Source organism: Oryx dammah, unplaced genomic scaffold (genome assembly GCF_014754425.2).
Source record: "Oryx dammah isolate SB20612 unplaced genomic scaffold, SCBI_Odam_1.1 HiC_scaffold_2, whole genome shotgun sequence".
Classification (NCBI taxonomy): Eukaryota; Metazoa; Chordata; class Mammalia; order Artiodactyla; family Bovidae; genus Oryx; species Oryx dammah.
The window spans coordinates 177,116,987-177,135,633 of record NW_024070186.1 but is presented as its reverse complement, the minus strand read 5'-3'; the positions used below and the strand labels follow the sequence as shown (position 1 = coordinate 177,135,633).

The window sequence follows — 18,647 nt, the reverse complement described above, 5'->3', positions numbered from 1 at the left end:
GTAAAACTATTCTGTATAATACTGTAATGGTGGATACATGTCATTGTCCATAGGTCATTATTCTATGAGTTATTTGTCAAAATCCATAGAGTATGTAACACCAAGCACAAACTCTAATGTAAACTATGGACCTTGGTGATAAGGATGTAGGCTCGTGGATTACGTACCACTCCGGTTGGGGATGCTGATAGTGGAGGAAGCAGTTTGTGTGGGAGGGCAGAGAATTTATAGGAACTCTGTGTACTTTCTGCCTAATGTTGTTGTGACCCTAAAACTGCTCTAGGACTTCCGTGGTGGTGCAGAGGATAAGAATCTGCCTGCCAATGCAAGGGACTCGGATTCGATTCCTGGTCTGGGAAGATTCCACATGCCAAAGAGCAACTAAGCCTGTGCTCCACAACTGCTAAACCAATGCTCTAGAGCCTGTGAGCCATAACTACGAGAGCTGATGAGCCCTAGAGCCCACATGTGGCAACGGTGGAAGCCGGAGCAGCCTAGAGCCTGTGCTCCACAACCAGAGAAGCCACCACAATGAGAGGCCTGTGTACTACAAGGAATAGCCCATGCTCACTGCAACTAGAGAAAGGCCAAACAAAAGCAAAGAAGACCCAGCGCAGCCAATGATAATAATCAAAGTGAAAAGTGAGGTCGCTCAGTGGTGACCAACTCTTTGTGACCCCATGGACTGTAGCCTATCGGGCTCCTCCATCCATGGGATTCTCCAGGCAAGAATACTGGAGTGGATTGGCATTTCCTTCTCCAGGGGATTTTCCCAACCCAGGGATCGAACCCGGGTCTCCCGCACTGTGGGCAGACGCTTTACTCTCTGAGCCATCAGGGAAGCCCAATAATAATAAAGAATCCTTTTTAAAAAACTGCTCTAAAAAATGTCAGATAAACAAATGAACATATCCTCCACTACCTCACCATCACCATTTACCTCGTAGTGAAACCAGAGCAATAAAGAAGGGCTGCAAGGACCAGCAGATTTGGCCTCCACCTGCTCTCTCTGCTCCAGCCACACAGGGAGCCTCCTCATCAGACCGAGTGCCAGGCCTGCTGCACTTCAGTGCTTCTGCACTCACTGTTCTTTCTGCCAGGAACACTCCTACCGGAGAGCACCCTGCTCCCCTCCCACCTTCCTTCAAGTCTTTATTCAAATGCCACCTACTTGGCAGTGAGACTTCCCCATCACCTTGTGTAAAAATGCAGCTTTCCCCAAGCCTTCCTGTTCTTCTTGTGTTATTTTTCGCCAGAGGACTTCTCACCAACTAACACACTATGTATTTTACTTAGCTAATTTCTTGTCTGCCTTCCTCACGCTAGAACATAAGCTCTGGGAGGGCAGAGGCTTCTGTTGTTTTGTTCCCTGCTGTTCACGGCCTTATCACGGAGCCTAGGATGTGGCAGGCTCTGCACCATGTTTGTCAACTGAATACATGAAGGCCTTCATGAGCATTCTCTCATGCTTCCAGACACTTGCCACGCTGTTTTCTCTGCCTGGAATGACATTCCTCTGGGTTCAGAAGAGAAAATCCGCCCAACCTCCAAAATTCAGCTCAAGAAACCGTTCTTTTGCAAAGGGCTCCCTGACTTTAGGCAGACAGAAGTAGGTAGGAACCTCTTCCCTGCATTGCCACAGTGTCCCATTATCACCAAAGGCTGGTGGGGCCTTAGTGTTTTGCAAGCTGTGGGGCTCCATGGAGACTCCTTATTTATCTTGTATCCCCAGCACCTTTGAACCTGGCAGATAACAGCAGGCCCTCAGAAACATTTGTGGAATGAAATGATAAATGAGTGAATGACATAGAAAAGCAATCCGTATGTAGTTTAGGGTGAATTATGTAGACGTTTGTAGCATATTTAAACAATACCCTTAAAGACTTCCCTGATAGTTCAGTTGGTAAAGAATCCACCTGCAGTACAGCAGACCCCGTTTTGATTCCTGGGTCAGGAAAATCCACTGGAGAAGGTATAGGCTACCCACTCCAGTATTCTGGGCTTCCCTTGTGGCTCAGCTGGTAAAGAATCTGCCCGCAGTGCGGGAAACCTGGGTTCAATCCCTGGGTTGGGAAGATCCCCTGGAGAAGGGAAAGGCTACCCACTCCGGTATTCTGGCCTGGAGAGCAGCTTTCACTTTACTTCACTTTATTTCACTTCACTTCACTTTATTTCACTTCAAAGGTATCCCTACTGAAGTTTGTTTGACATTAATATTTTCTATTATAATTTACTCACAACCTGTAAGTTAATGACTTACACTGTCCAAAGTCTGAGATATCACCCAGTCATCAATGTAAAAGGTTGAGTTTGCATTCATATTTCTATCACATTCTTCCAAAGTGTTTTTTTACTCTACCTTTTGTTTGCGTTTCCATATCCAAACTGGTTTAGCCTTGAGAGTATCACCATGGGAGCTAAAGACTGAGCAGGTTTGGTAAATAAAGCATTGATGCCAAAGACCATGGAGGAAAGGGGTGATCTGAAACAGAAAAAAAGTAGCATAAGTCTACATTACACACAAACTACACGTATGTATATATGTGAGTGTATATACACTATGTATGTGTATCCAAGTATCAAGGACCTTTCTGACTATTAAGTCCTCCTTCAGCCTAAATAGACAATAATAGAAACAATCTATAAGTCCTCCTTCAGCCTAAATAGACAATAATAGAAACAATCTATAAAATGCTAACCATCATCTGATAATGCACAGTTGTCATAAACCTGCATTGAACAAGTCTGTTTTTCCAACAGAATTTTCTCACTTTCTGCCTCTGAGTCACATTTTGGTAATTCTTGCCATATATCAAACATTATCATTATTATTCTATGTGTTACAGTGATCTGTAATCAATGATCTCTGATGTTACTATTGTAGTTTGGACATTTCATTTTTTGGCAAGAAAGAATTTTTAAATTAAGGTATGTACATTTTTAGACACAATGCTATTGCATATTTAAAAAACTACCATATAGTATAAATATAACTTTTATATGCATTGGAAAACAAGAAATTTGTCACTTGCCTTAGTGCCATATTTGCTTTATTGCACTGGTCTGCAACTGAACCCACAATACCTCCAGCAACAACATGTATTATTTCACATAAGTCCCACAACAATCTTGTAAGGAAGGTATCATCACTTCTGTTGTAGGGCTGGGAGCACAGACAAGCTTCTCCACAGACACGCAGCTAGCAACCAACAGAACTGGGATTCACACCTGTCTTCCTTCTCAAATTTTATAAAGGATTACTTTAATACATTCTCAGTGAGAATCCTGCCATATCATTTTTTGATAATTAAGTTACATCATATAAAATAGATCAAGGGCATTGCCTGAATAAACTGAAATTTTGTCCATATTTCAACCAATGATGGAAAACTTGCAACTAAGGAAGAAGAGAAGAAAATGGGTGAAGAAGAAAGGGAAGAAAAAAAGAAAAAGAGAAAAGATGAGGCCAGAGAATTGGAAGAAGATGGATCTGACCATAAGACCTTGAGTTTCATTCCTAGTTCTTCAATCGTGCTTACATTACCCTGGGAAAGTTAACTCCTCAAGAGTTTTAGTTTTGGAAAAATGAGGATAATTATGATTTCATGATAATATAAGAAGATAACTGCTATCAGTTTCTTCCACTAGACCATCAAAGTCACAAGGGCAAGGGTTATATCTGCTTTGGCTCTCTGATTAAGTTCTTATCTGACATGATCAGGACAATGGTTGACTAAAGCAAAAACAAATCATTTTCAGAAGACGAGACATTGACCATTCTATTTCAACTTAACTATATTCATTCACTTATCTTTTTTTTTTTTTTTTGAATACAGGTCCACTGATGAAAGTGCTGTGATATCTTTCTGGCACATACACTATTCATACAACAGGATCTATGGTTTCTACCATCAATTTATAGAGAGAACCTAAAGTTGTTTACAAGGCATTCTGAATACAGAATAGTTTTAGAATTTTCTATTTCCTTAAACATTTAAAGGTCTCAAGACATCAGGTTTGATTGTAATTTTTTTATGCTTTATCAAGTCTTTCTAAAGCATTCAACTTAGTTTTCATAGAAATGTTTGATTTCATACATATATTTCCTAAGTTTATAAAATATAAGTGTTCAGTTCAGTTCAATTTCTCAGTTGTGTCCGACTCTTTGCGACCCTATGAATCGCAGCACACCAGGCCTCCCTGTCCATCACCATATCCCAGACTTCACTCAAACTCACATCCATCGAGTCAGTGATGCCATCCAGCCATCTCATCCTCTGTCATCCCCTTCTCCTCCTGCCCCCAATCCCTCCCAGAATCAGAGTCTTTTCCAATGAGTCAACTCTTCGCATGAGGTGGCCAAAGTACTGGAGTTTCAGCTTTAGCATCATTCCTTCCAAAGAACACCCAGGGCTGATTTCCTTTAGGACGGACTGCTTGTATCTCCTTGCAGAGTCCCTTAGACTCTCAAGAGTCTTCTCCAACACCACAGTTCAAAAGTATCAATTCTTTGGCACTCAGCTTTCTTCACAGTCCAACCCTCTCATCCATACATGACCACTGGAAAAACCATAGCCTTGACTAGACAGAATTTTGTTGGCAAAGTAATGTCTCTGCTTTTCAATATGCTATCTAGGTTTGTCATAACTTTTCTTCCAAGGAGTAAGCGTCTTTTAATTTCATGGCTGCAGTCACCATCTGCAGTGATTTTGGAGCCCAAAAAAATAAAGTCTGACACTCTTTCCACTATTTCCCTATCTATTTGCCATGAAGTGATGGGACCAGATGCCATGATCTTCGTTTTCTGAATGTTGAGCTTTAAGCCAACTTTTTCACTCTCCACTTTCACTTTCATCAAGAGGCTTTTGAGTTCCTCTTCACTTTCTGCCATAAGAGTGGTGTCATCTGCATATCTGAGGTTATTGATATTTCTCCCGGCAATCTTGCTTCCAGCTTGTGCTTCTTCCAGCCCAGTGTTTCTCATGATGTACTCTGCATAGAGGTTAAATAAGCCGGGTGACAATATACAGCCTTGACGTAGTCCTTTTCCTATTTGGAACCAGTCTGTTGTTCCATGTTCAGTTCTAACTGTTGCTTCCTGACTTGCATATAGATTTCTCAAGAGGCAGGTCAGGTGGTCTGGTATTCCCATCTCTTTCAGAATTTTCCAGTTGATTGTGATCCACACAGTCAAAGGCTTTGGGATAGTCAATAAAGCAGAAATAGATGTTTTTCTGGAACTCTCTTGCTTTTTCGATGATCCAGCAGATGTTTCCAATTTGATCTCTGGTAACTACATGTAATTATGGGGCTTTCCAGGTGGAGCTAGTGATAAAGAACCTGACTGCCAGTGCAGGAGACGTAAGAGACCTGGGTTCAATCCCTGGGTTGGGAAGGTCCCCTGGAGGAGGAAATGGCAACCCATTCCAGTATTCTTGCCTGGAACATTCCATGGACAGAGGAGCCTGGCGGGCTACAGTCCCTAGAGTTGCAAAGATTTGGACACAACTGAAGCGACTTAGCACAGCACAAATGGAATTATAATAACAATTGCATCTGACATTAACCAATTTGAAACAAAAAGTACTGACTTTTGGTAAGGATACAACTTACGGGAGCAGAAAAGCATATGTCTCTTCAAGAACAGCCTTTCAGTCAGAAGCATCCAGCATGTGCATAGGAGAGTATATTTTTAGAAGGGATTTGCTACTACAAAACCTACTGTATTGTATCCCTAGCATTGACCACAGGGCCTGACATACAGGAGGCAATCAGTAAATATTTTTGGAGTCAATAACATCCACCACACACAGCTGGTATGAGACTTGAATGAGCAAAAGCCATACAGTGCTTGTACACACTGGCATTTGGTAAATATTGGTGCCCTTCCCTTTCCAACTGTTTGAGGCATTTTATTCATTAGTACCCAGTTTCATTCAAAAAGAATTTGAGTGTTAAAAGATGTTTACTGACATTTCTTCCTGTTAATTTATTTTTAAAAAACTGATTTAAGTCTCTCAGTTTTCTAGGGATCAGGGACATAGTTCTGAAACATAAGGAGCTCACTTTCTTGCTCATCACTCCAAATATGACTTAGCAACAAACTCTGAAACATGGAAGAAATCACCAAGTTGGGTTGGCAAAGCTTCCTTCAATTTAAGTTACATTAAGAGACATTACTTTGTCAACAAAGGTCCATCTAGTCAAGGCTATGGTTTTTCCAGTAGTCATGTATGGATGTGAGAGTTGGACTGTGAAGAAGGCTGAGCACTGAAGAATTGATGCTTTTGAACTGTGGTGTTGGAGAACACTCTTGAGAGTCCCTTGGGCTGCAAAGAGATCCAACCAGTCCATCCTAAGGAAATCAGTCCTGGGTGTTCATTGGAAGGACTGATGTTGAAGCTGAAACTCCAATATTTTGGCCACCTGATGTGAAGAGCTGACTCATTGGAAAAGACCCCGATGTTGGGAAAGATTGAAGGCGGGAGGAGAAGGGGACAACAGAGGATGAGATGGTTAGATGGCATCACCAACTCGGTGGACATGAGTTTGGGTAAACTCTGGGAGTTGGTGATGGACAAGGAGGCCTGGCCTGCTGCAGTTCATGGGGTCGCAGAGAGTCGGACAAGACTGGGCGACTGAACTGAACAGAAAAAAAAGGCCATGCAGTTTCTACAAAGCTAATAAAGACTGTGCTGGTCTTAATACATTCCTCTCTAATCCATAAAATGGAGCACATATCAGAAAATATGTGTCAATCAAGTGAATCTTATGGCTGATCTAAAGCGTTTATAATAACCATACCGCAGAACAAAACCTCTCATCATCAGCTTATAAGATAGACCTTGATTTTCAATTTCAATTCTTGTGATGCTACAGAGTAAAGGTCACTTTGCCTGATCATCCAGTGCAGTACAGTAAGTCCCCTACATATGAATGAACTGTGTTCCAGGAATGCGTTCATAAGTCCAACAAAGTTAGCCGAGGTACCCAACTAACACAGTTGGTTATATAATACTGTACTATAATAGTTTATAATACCTTTCACACAAATAATACACAAAAAACAAACACAAAACATAAAGAAAGCATTTTTAATCTTACAGTACATTACCTTACAGTACAACAGCTGGCATTGGGTGAATAGGCAAGAAGAGTTACTAACTGGAGGAGGGAGAAGAGATGAGATAAGATAGAGCGGAAGGATTGTCAGCAATAGGAGGGCAAGCTGAAATTTCACTTAGCCTGAAGTTGATGGAATACTTGCACATGTTTGAAAGTTCACAAATTGAAGGTTCATACGTTGGGGACTTACTATATTATAAAATAAAGCTATTTGAGATTTCACTTTGGTTTCTGAGATTTAACTTTGTTGTAGCACCAGCTGTATGAAGCTTTGGGATGAAAAATTATCATGTCCTTTGAAAAGCAGGGAAAAGTTGCCCAGGGTGAACAATTATGAATATCTTATTATGTTCTGCTCTCTGATTTCCAATGCTGCTTCTTATGACCATCTCTCAGTTACGTGATTTGTAGTGGCAATATAACTGAGATACTAATATGTTCTCCCTCCATGTGATATCTGTATAGCTAATATTTGAAAAATATACTTACTGCCGATTGAACTTCAGTAAGTCTGCATCGACCATGTCAGCCAGTGGCAAGTTAAATAAGCAAAAAGAAGCTTGCACAATTACCCTAGAAACAATTTTAAAGTATACATATGAAAATTCTACAACTAGGAGACACAAATTTGTTTAAAAATCAGACGACAAAATTGACATTTGGTTTACAGAAAAGGAAAAATGAAATAATATGCTATAAAAATAAAAATATATTAGGCACACACTTCTATCCTCCCAGAATGTATCTATGACTATATAATTCTCTTTTAAAAATAAAATAAATACATTTTGAAAATTTTACTATGCTTTTTACTCATTCTCAGTTGACTACCCATTCATTAAATCTGCTTAAATTATGGATAGGTTCTAAAGAACAAAACATGCCATGGAAATTCATTACTTTTCTCTCCTTTTTTTCCTTTTTCCCCTCCTTTTCCCCCTTTTTTCCCCTATAGTTGATCACTGCCTTAATAAATATGAACTTTAGCTTCATGAGCATGGTAATAATGACATAGAGTTTTGGTTTATATTTTAAACAGAATAAATATTTTGTAAACTGTACAATAAAACAAAAAGTGAGAATCCACTTTCTCACATTCACATTAATATATAATTTTAAAAATTATCTTTGATAACAGAAGTCAAGTACAGGAGATATTTTAGACTTTTTCTCAGTTTAACTTTAAAATCTACTGCTTAGGTTTGCTAATTGTTTACCATAAGCTTTGGGCTTCCATGGTGGCTCAGAGGTTAAAGTGTTTGCCTCCAATGCGGGAGACCAGGGTTCAATCCCTGGGTCGGGAAAATCCCCTGGAGAAGGAAATGGTAACCCACTCCAGTATTCTTGCCTGGAGAATCCCATGGACAGAGAGGCCTGGTAGGCTACAGTCCACGGGGTCGCAAAGAGTCGGACACGACTAAGTGACTTCACCTTCACCTTCAAGGAAAGGTATATTATCTTCTTTTATTTATTTTGCACAATCCTTGTCCCATGCCAAAAAAAAAAAAAAAAAGAGCTAACTAAAATATTGTATATACGACCGAGCAATTTCCCTTTCACTTTTCCCTTTCATGAATTGGAGAAGGAAATGGAAACCCACTCCAGTGTTCTTGCCTGGAGAGTCCCAGGGATGGGGGAGCCTGGTGGGCTGCCATCTGGGGGTTGCACAGAGTCTGACACGACTGAAGTGATTTAACAGCAGCAGCAGCAGCAGTGTTTAATAACATAAATCCAGGGCTTCCCTGGTGGCTCAGTGGTAAAGAATCCTCCTGCCAATGGAGGAGACTCGGGTTCAATCCCTGGTCTGGGAAGATCCCACATGCCACACAGAGCAGCCAAGCCTGTGTACCACAACTATTGAACCTGTACTCTAGAGCCCGGGCGCCACAGCAACTGAGTCCCCGTCCTGCAGCTACTGAAGCCTGAGCACCCTAGAGCCTGTGCCCTGCAACAAGAGAAACCACCGCAATGAGAAACCCACGTGTAGCAGGTAAGAGTAGCCCCCGCCTGCTGGAACCAGAGAAAAGCCTGCGAAGCAACAAAGACTCAGCACAGCCCCCAAATAAATAAATAAATAAATAAATATATATATATATATACACACACAAATTCCAATATATTTTAACTGGAGAAGCATTTAGAAAGTCTTCTAGTTCAACATCACACCCAATACAGAAATCCTTTGGTACCAAGAGGAAAATTAAGAACTACTAAGAGACAGAAAACATTTTAATTATGATAGAAGAAAGAAAATGGGGGAATGATTTAAGTTTAAAAAAAAAAAGAAAAAGCAAACAAAAATTTTCATTCTAAAAATCACTATAAAAATGTCTTTTAAATATGACATAACCAAAGCTACCACTGTAGATTTACAGAATAGTTATCTATATGGGGTTCTGCTGCTGCTAAGTCACTTCAGTGTGTCCGACTCTGTGCGACCCCATAGACGGCAGCCCACCAGGCTCCCCCATCCCTGGGATTCTCTAGGCAAGAATACTGGAATGGGTTGCCATTTCCTTCTCCAACAGAGATCAATACTTTGAGTTAATTACTATATTTGCTGCTTCTGATTTACTCAAAATGCAGTTAAGTCTTCATGAAAAATTTCTCAAATTGTTCCAACAGGGACCTGGAGTTAGATTTATTAGTTCGTTCACCCAAAACACATTTTCTAAGGACCAACTATTTGCAGGAACTGTAGTAGATGATGGGGCCACAGTAATAAGAAACTAGACTTTATTCATAATAAAGCTCAGTCCAGTGGGGGCCAAAGACAGTCGCAGACAGAAGGATCAATGCTACAGCAGAGAGAAGCATGGAGCATTGCGGTCATGTAGGAGGGACACCTCCCCACTCCAGTACTCCTGCCTGGAAAATCCCAGGGATGGAGGAGCCTGGAAGGCTGCAGTCCATGGGGTCACTGAGGGTTGGACACGACTGAGCGACTTCACTTTCACTTTTCACTTTCATGCATTGGAGAAGGAAATGGCAACCCGCTCCAGTGTTCTTGCCTGGAGAATCCCAGGGACGGGGGAGCCTGGTGGGCTGCTGTCTATGGGGTCACACAGAGTCAGACATGACTGAAGTGACTTAGCAGCAGCAGGAGGGACACCTAATCCAGGTGAGGAAATTGCAGAAGGCTTTCCAGAAAGCACATCCCTGAGCTGCAGCCTAAAGGAACAGAAGGAGAGAGCCAGGTAAGAATGGTGAAAGCTTTTCAGGCATAGAATGCTGCATGTTAGACATGGAGGTGTTTGAACCTGGCTCTGCAAAGTGTTTCTCTAGGGCAGGAATTCGTTGTAAGGGGAGGAGTAACAAGAAATGAAGATATCAAGGTAAACAGGGCCAGTATAACAAAGGACCTCATATATCATCATTTTGCATTATATCAAGAAAGCAGAGAGAAGCCACTTAAAAGATTGCTAAGCAAAGGAATGACACGCTCTTCTAGAAGCAACTGGGGCCTAGGGGCAGGGGGACCACGTAGGAGGTTATATGGAAATCCAGGTAAGAGATGACGAAGACCTGAGCTAAAGGAATGACAATGGGAACAGAGAAGGGATGGGTTCAGGACATATTAAGGAGCTAAAACTACTAATAATTGGTAGCTTATTAGATGTAGGAGACAAGAAAGGGATGGCAAAGACAACTTCTCAGTCTCTGACCTGGGCAACTAGATAGATGGCAGAGCCATTTCCCAAGATGGCAAGGAACATCTTTTGGGGATAAGACCTTTATTTGGCAGCAGGATTTACTAAACGATGCACTTTAACAGGTCAGAAAGAGGAATTTAACTTTACTACAAAACTTGGCATTAGAAATCTCTGCAAAAATGAAGACAGAGTGGTGGGCTTCCCTGGTGGCGCAGTGGTTAAGTCTTCACCTTCCAGTGTAGGAGGTGTGGGTTCAATCCCTGATCAGGGAGCTAAGATTCCCATATACTTCCTGGCCAAAAAACCCAAAACATTAAACAGAAGCAATATGGTAACAAATTCAACAAAGACTATATTTGGTTAAAAAAGAAAAGAAAAAAAAAGACTCCACATTAAAAAAAAAAATCACCCCCCAAATAAGAAGACAGAAAAGTATAATGATTGCCTAGAAATGAACACTAAATACATTTCAGATCAAAGACGTTTCACTGCTTAAAAGGAAATGGCAAGATCTATGGTACTTAGGGGATCGACTCTGGCATTTACTTACATGATAACAGTGAGATACAGAGCCAAAAAGTAATAGTACTGCTGTCCAAGAAGCAACATGACAAGGGAGGCTGTTCCTTCTAGGTAGAATGAAAACAAGATAATCTTATAGTAACCAAACTTCCTCAGCCAGGACTGGCTGATAGGCACAAGGCACTGAAATGGAAACAGATGGGCATAACATTAACATGGAATCCAGTGAAATAGGCTTACTCTTCCTGACAACAAAACAAACATTCTCAGCAAAAACTAAATTTGCTTCTGAATCATAATATCAGTTGAAACACGCAACTAATACTACCTATCATGGTTAGAAGTGTTATGATCTGTTTATACCCACAAAAGTTGACTAAGATACTGCAAAACCCAGCTATTATTTCCTATAAAATGGACAAAGTGGGAAGTAGTTTCATACATTTTTATTTTCACACTAACGAGAGGAGGTTTAACTGAAAGCAACTATGAAAGAACCATCACTGAAACGATGAGCCTTGCTTTATTGTAATGTGAAAAGGCCAACTCAAATCTGAAATATATTCAGATTTTAAAATTTGGGATTAAAGCCCAGAATTCACCTCGTACACAGTAGTGAATAGTAAAATAAACATTTTACTATATTCTTCTTAGTAAGAATTCCAGATATATCTGAAATGTACTTTTTTATCCTAAAAGCAAGCACCAGAAATTAACAATAGTTTGTGATGGTATCGATTTCTTCGGTTTGTGTTTCCTGTCTAATCTTATATATTTTCATCTTTCTAATAGATTCATGTTGAGAGTTCAATTTTTTTCCTGCATTTCTTGCTAGCAATGAAAAAGTTCATTGTTCTAGACCGAAAAGTTAGTGCTAAATATACATATGTACATTAACAAAGATTAGAAGATGCTCTTTGTTTTCAATAAAAAAAGCACATTGTTTAGCCCTGAATCATTTTCACTAACTAAATGTACATACAATTAAAAGAGAATTTTTAATGATGTAAGTATAATAACAATATTCTTTAACAAACATAAGGGTTTCCTGCTCCGACTGATTTTTTGGTTTACTTCTCTACTTTCAAGGAACAAGAGTGCTTTTTTTCTGGATAGTAAAATGGTGATTGAGAGGATCCACACCAATTCTCAGAGTTCTGTAAGATAAAGTATGTAAAACAGACCAAGTCCCCTTATATTCCTAAATATAATAATAATACTGTAAATTTACACAGTTCCACATTTTGAAATGAAGCTTCTTGTTCTCAATCTCCAACCCATAAAATACTACACAAGACATGAGAGTAATACTCTAGGAAACATGCAACAAAGTGGAAAGTGCAAGATTTTGAAACCAGATTCCCTAGTGTCAACCACAAATGGGCACTTGCCATGGGTGCTGCCATCTGCCTCTAAAAGGATTAAATCAGGTTCTCCGGAAGCTGCTGACCTCCAACACCACACCCACCGCCCCCGAAAGGTTTAGAGTGGAGAGCAGAAACGAGGCAATCTGTGCTCCCAGGAAACTGGCAGAACAAGTCTTCAGTAGTTAGACATTCCCAGAAGCTGATTCTATGAGTCAAATTCTCATATCTCCTCATACCTAGAAAAGCCCTAAAATCCTTCATGGTGACGACTGTTTTTTTGTGACCAGCAGAAACTTTCTAAAAAATAAGCATGCTCGGTTGCATGTACACCCCCTTTACCAAAATCACATATATACTCTCCTCTACCTCTTTGGAACAGTTTCTCAGAGAGCTACCTGAGTTGTTGTCTCCCAGGCAGCAGTCCTCATATTGCCCCAAATAAAACTTAACTCCCAACTCTTATATTGTGCATTTTTCTTAAAGTCGACACTGGGTTGAAATTCTAGCTCTGCCACTTTTACCAGCTTACTTTACCTAGGAAGCATTTCCTCCCTGTAGCACTCCCCCTCTGTCTCTGTCCCTCTCATCATACAAAGTACTTAATAATTGGTAGCTGTTATAATTCTGTCCAGTGTAAAAATACATGAGCCAATGATGGGTAATATAGCAACAAAAAAAAGAGACTGCTTTTGCTTGTACTAAAATACAGCCTTCCACAGACTGAGGATTTTGGCTCTCCATTCATGTGTTTATTAAGTAGAAGTTCATGAATAACATGTCCCAGCACAAGTGTTGGCAAACAGATGCCAAAGAAGCTTAAATCAAAACAAACAGTGAACATTTAATAAATATTTGCTGTACTGAGACTTAATAATAAAAGTTAACATTTCTAGAGGGTTTATTTTGTGCCAGGAACTGTTTCAAGAACTTTGCATGCCTTACAAAGTTAATTCATTTAATTCTCATTATAATCTTTAGGCACCATTTTTATTTCCATTTTTACAGAGAAGGAAACTGAAACACAGAGAGCCTCAATAACTCGGCCAGGGTCACACAGCTAATAAGAGGGGAGGCAGACTTCTCCCTGGCAGTCTCCATGCTCCTAACCCATTTACCATTCTGCCTCTTGGAGGTGAGTGGGATGTGGAAGAGTCACAAGCCTATTAAAACAGTTATTGCAGAGAAAGAACACTTCCTCATTCTTCTTTCCTTTCATTTATTCAACTCCTTAGAAGAAAGCTATGGGGAAGACACTGAGAAAATGAAAATGCAGCACCTAGTCTTCATTACCAGAACCAAAAGGCAGTATGTTAAAGTGACCTAGCCAAAAAAATAACAGCAAATTCCAAAGAGCTGTCTTTTTTGCCCCCAATAATTTATAGGTGTCACTTTTTGAGAAATCAAGAATAAAATTTGAAGGAATTTTGGATTTCCATTTTATAATGATTTTTTTATTGAGATCAACAGAAACACATATGTTAGTATGAAGGTTTGAGAAAAAGAATCATGGAAACCTTTTGGCTATACTTCTTTTAAAATGTAGTAGCCAAGAGAGACTGGAAGAAAATATTGCTGAACATACATCTAAAAAAGCACTTTTACTGAGACTACATAATATATCGAATATATAAAGTACTCTTACAATTCAACATTATACAATTCAATTTTTAAAAATTTGAACAAATAATTTATCAAAAAGATATATGCATGGCAAGTAAGCACATTAAAAGATACTCAAGAGTAAAGAATCCGCCTGCAGGGCAAGAGACCTGGGTTCGATCCCTGGGTTGGGAAGATCCCCTGGAGAAATGCGTGGCAACCCACTCCACTGTGCTTGCCTGGAGAATCCCATGGAGAGAGGAGCCTGGCTGGCTACAGTCCATGAGGTTGCAAAGAGTCAGACATGACTGAGCAACAAACAACAACCATGTTCCAGTTGCAACTACTGTATAATCAGCTGCCCTGAAGGAGGCTTAAGTCCAAAGCTCGAGAACATCAGAGAACTCCTGAATTTAGGGAACATTAAGCAATAGGAGCTCATCAAATGCCTCCAAACCTACACTGAAACAAAGCTCCACCCAAGGGCCAACAAGTTCCAGAGCAAGACATATAACACAAATTCTCCAGCAACACAGGAACACATCCCTGAGCTTCAATATACAGGCAGTTCAAAGTTACTCCAAAACTTTAGACGTCTCATAACCCATTACTGGTCACTCCACTGCACTCCAGAGAGAAGAAACCCAGCTCCACCCACCAGACCTCCAACACAAGCCTCCCTAACCAGGAAACCTTGACAAGCCACTGATACAACCCCACCCACAGTGAGGAAGCTCCACAATAAAGAGAACTCCACAAATTACCAGAATATAAAAAGGCCATTCCAAACGCAGCAATATAACCAAGATGAAGAGACAGAGGAATACCCAACAGGTAAAGGAGCAGGAGAAATGCCCACCAAACCAGACAAAAGAGGAAGAGATAGGGAATCTACCTGAGAAAGAATTCCGAATATTGATAGTGAAAATGATCCAAAATCTTGAAGTCAAAATGGAATCACAGATAAATACCCTAGAGACAAGGATTGAGAAGATGCAAGAAAGGTTCAACAAGGACCTAGAAGAAATAAAAAAGAGTCAATATACAATGAATAATGCAATAAATGAGATCAGAAACACTCTGGAGGCAACAAATAATGAATAACGGAGGCAGAAGATAGGATTAGTGAAATAGAAGACAGAATGGTAGAAATAAATGAATCAGAGAGGAAAAAAGAAAAACGAATTAAAAGAAATGAGGACAATCTCAGAGACCTCCAGGACAATATGAAATGCTCCAACATTCGAATTATAGGAGTCCCAGAAGAAGAAGACAAAAAGAAAGACCATGAGAAAATCCTTGAGGAGATAATAGTTGAAAACTTCCCTAAAATGGGGAAGGAAATAATCACCCAAGTCCAAGAAACCCAGAGAGTCCCAAATAGGATAAACCCAAGGCGAAACACCCCAAGACACATATTAATCAAATTAACAAAGATCAAACACAAAGAACAACTATTAAAAGCAGCAAGGGAAAAACAACAAATAACACACAAGGGGATTCCCATAAGGATAACAGCTGATCTCTCAATAGAAACTCTTCAGGCCAGGAGGGAATGGCAAGACATACTTAAAGTGATGAAAGAAAATAACCTACAGCCCAGATTACTATACCCAGCAAGGATCTCATTCAAATACAAAGGAGAAATCAAAAGCTTTACAGACAAGCAAAAGCTGAGAGAATTCAGCACCACCAAACCAGCTCTCCAACAAATTCTAAAGGATATTCTCTAGACAGGAAACACAAAAAGGGAGTATAAACCCGAACTCAAAATAATAAATGGCAACGGGATCATACTTATCAATAATTACCTTAAACGTAAATGGATTGAATGCCCCAACCAAAAGGCAAAGACTGGCCGATTGGATACAAAAACAAGAACCCTCTATATGCTGCTTACAAGAGACCCACCTCAAAACAAGAGACACATACAGACTGAAAGTGAAGGGTTGGAAAAAGATATTCCATGCAAATAGAGACCAAAAGAAAGCAGGAGTGGCAATACTCATATCCGATAAAATAGACTTTAAAACAAAGGCTGTGAAAAGAGACAAAGAAGGCCACTACATAATGATCAAAGGATCAATCCAAGAAGAAGATATAACAATTATAAATATATATGCACCCAATATAGGAGCACCGCAATATGTAGGACAAATGCTAACAAGTATGAAAGGGGAAATTAACAACAACACAATAATAGTGGGAGACTTTAATACCCCACTCACACATATGGACAGATCAACTAAACAGAAACTTAACAAAGAAACGCAAACTTTAAATGTTACATTAGACCAGTTAGACCTAATTGATATCTATAGGACATTTCACCCCAAAACAATCAATTTCACCTTTTTCTCAAGTGCTCATGGAACCTTCTCCAGGATAGATCACATCCTGGGCCATAAATATAACCTTGATAAATTCAAAAAAATCGAAATCATTCCAAGCATCTTTTCTGACCATAATGCACTAATATTAGATCTCAATTACAGGAGGAAACCTATTAAAAATTCCAACATATGGAGGCTGAACAACACGCTTCTGAATAACCAACAAATCACAGAAGAAATCAAAAAAGAAATCAAAATATGCATAGAAACTAATGAAAACGAAAACACAACAACCCAAAACCTGTGGGACACTATAAAAGCAGTGCTAAGAGGAAAGTTCATAGCAATACAGGCATACCTCAAGAAACAAGAAAAAAGTCAAATAAATAACCTAACTCTACACCTAAAGCAACTAGAAAAGGAAGAATTAGAGAACCCCAGAGTTAGCAGAAGGAAAGAAATTTTAAAAATTAAGGCAGAAATAAATGCAAAAGAAACAAAAGAGACCATAGCAAAAATCAACAAAGCCAAAAGCTGGTTCTTTGAAAGGATAGATAAAATTGACAGACCATTAGCCAGACTCATCAAGAAGCAAAGAGAGAAAAATCAAATCAATAAAATTAGAAATGAAAATGGAGAGATCACAACAGACAACACAGAAATACAAAGGATCATAAGAGACTACTATCAGCAATTATATGCCAATAAAATGGACAACCTGGAAGAAATGGACAAATTCTTAGAAAAATACAATTTTCCAAAACTAAACCAGGAAGAAATAGACAATCTTAACAGACACATCACAAGCACGGAAATTGAAACTGTAATCAGAAATCTTCCAGCAAACAAAAGCCCAGGTCCAGACGGCTTCACAGCTGAATTCTACCAAAAATTTCGAGAAGAGTTAACACCTATCCTACTCAAACTCTTCCAGAAAATTGCAGAGGAAGGGAAACTTCCAAACTCATTCTATGAGGCCACCATCACCCTAATACCAAAACCTGACAAAGATACTACAAAAAAGGAAAACTACAGGCCAATATCACTGATGAACATAGATGCAAAAATCCTCAACAAAATTCTAGCAATCAGAATCCAACAACACATTAAAAAGATCATACACCATGACCAAGTGGGCTTTATCCCAGAGATGCAAGGATTCTTCAACATCCGCAAATCAATCAATGTAATTCACCACATTAACAAATTGAAAAATAAAAACCATATGATTATCTCAATAGCTGCAGAGAAGGCCTTTGACAAAATTCAACATCCATTTATGATAAAAACTCTCCAGAAAGCAGGAATAGAAGGAACATACCTCAATATAATAAAAGCTATATATGACAAACCCACAGCAAACATTATCCTCAATGGTGAAAAATTGAAAGCATTTCCCCTTAAGTCAGGAACAAGACAAAGGTGCCCACTTTCACCACTACTATTCAATATAGTTCTGGAAGTTTTAGCCACAGCAATCAGAGCAGAAAAAGAAATAAAAGGAATCCAAATTGGAAAAGAAGAAGTAAAACTCTCACTGTTTGCAGATGACATGATCCTCTACATAGAAAACACTAAAGACTCTACCAGAAAATTACTAGAGCTAATTAATGAATATAGTAAAGTTGCAGGATATAAAATCAACACACAGAAATCCCTTGCATTCCTATACACTAATAATGAGAAAGTAGAAGAAGAAATTAAGGAAACAATTCCATTCACCATTGCAACCAAAAGAATAAAATACTTAGGAATATATCTACCTAAAGAAACTAAAGACCTATATACAGAAAACTATAAAACACTGATGAAAGAAATCAAAGAGGACACTAATAGATGGAGAAACATACCATGCTCATGGATCGGAAGAATCAATATAGTGAAAATGAGTATATTACCCAAAGCAATTTACAAATTCAATGCAATCCCTATCAAGATACCGGCGATATTTTTCACAGAACTAGAACAAATAATTTCAAGATTTGTATGGAAATACAAAAAACCACGAATAGCCAAAGCAATCTTGAGAAAGAAGAATGGAACTGGAG

General features: G+C 39.3%; 1 protein-coding gene across 1 annotated transcript in view; it reads right to left on the bottom strand.

Annotated features, from left to right (window-relative positions):
* The window catches only part of LOC120875985 (transmembrane protein 180-like), a 42,161-nt gene that overhangs the window by 16,072 nt on the left and 7,442 nt on the right, over positions 1-18,647 (bottom strand). The window contains exons 3-5 of the mRNA XM_040257719.1: positions 11,329-11,483; positions 7,615-7,698; positions 2,360-2,482 (exon numbers count right to left, since the gene is read on the bottom strand). Of these exons, the coding sequence (XP_040113653.1) occupies positions 2,360-2,482; positions 7,615-7,698; positions 11,329-11,483 (362 nt within the window). The remainder of the gene's footprint in view (positions 1-2,359; positions 2,483-7,614; positions 7,699-11,328; positions 11,484-18,647) is intronic.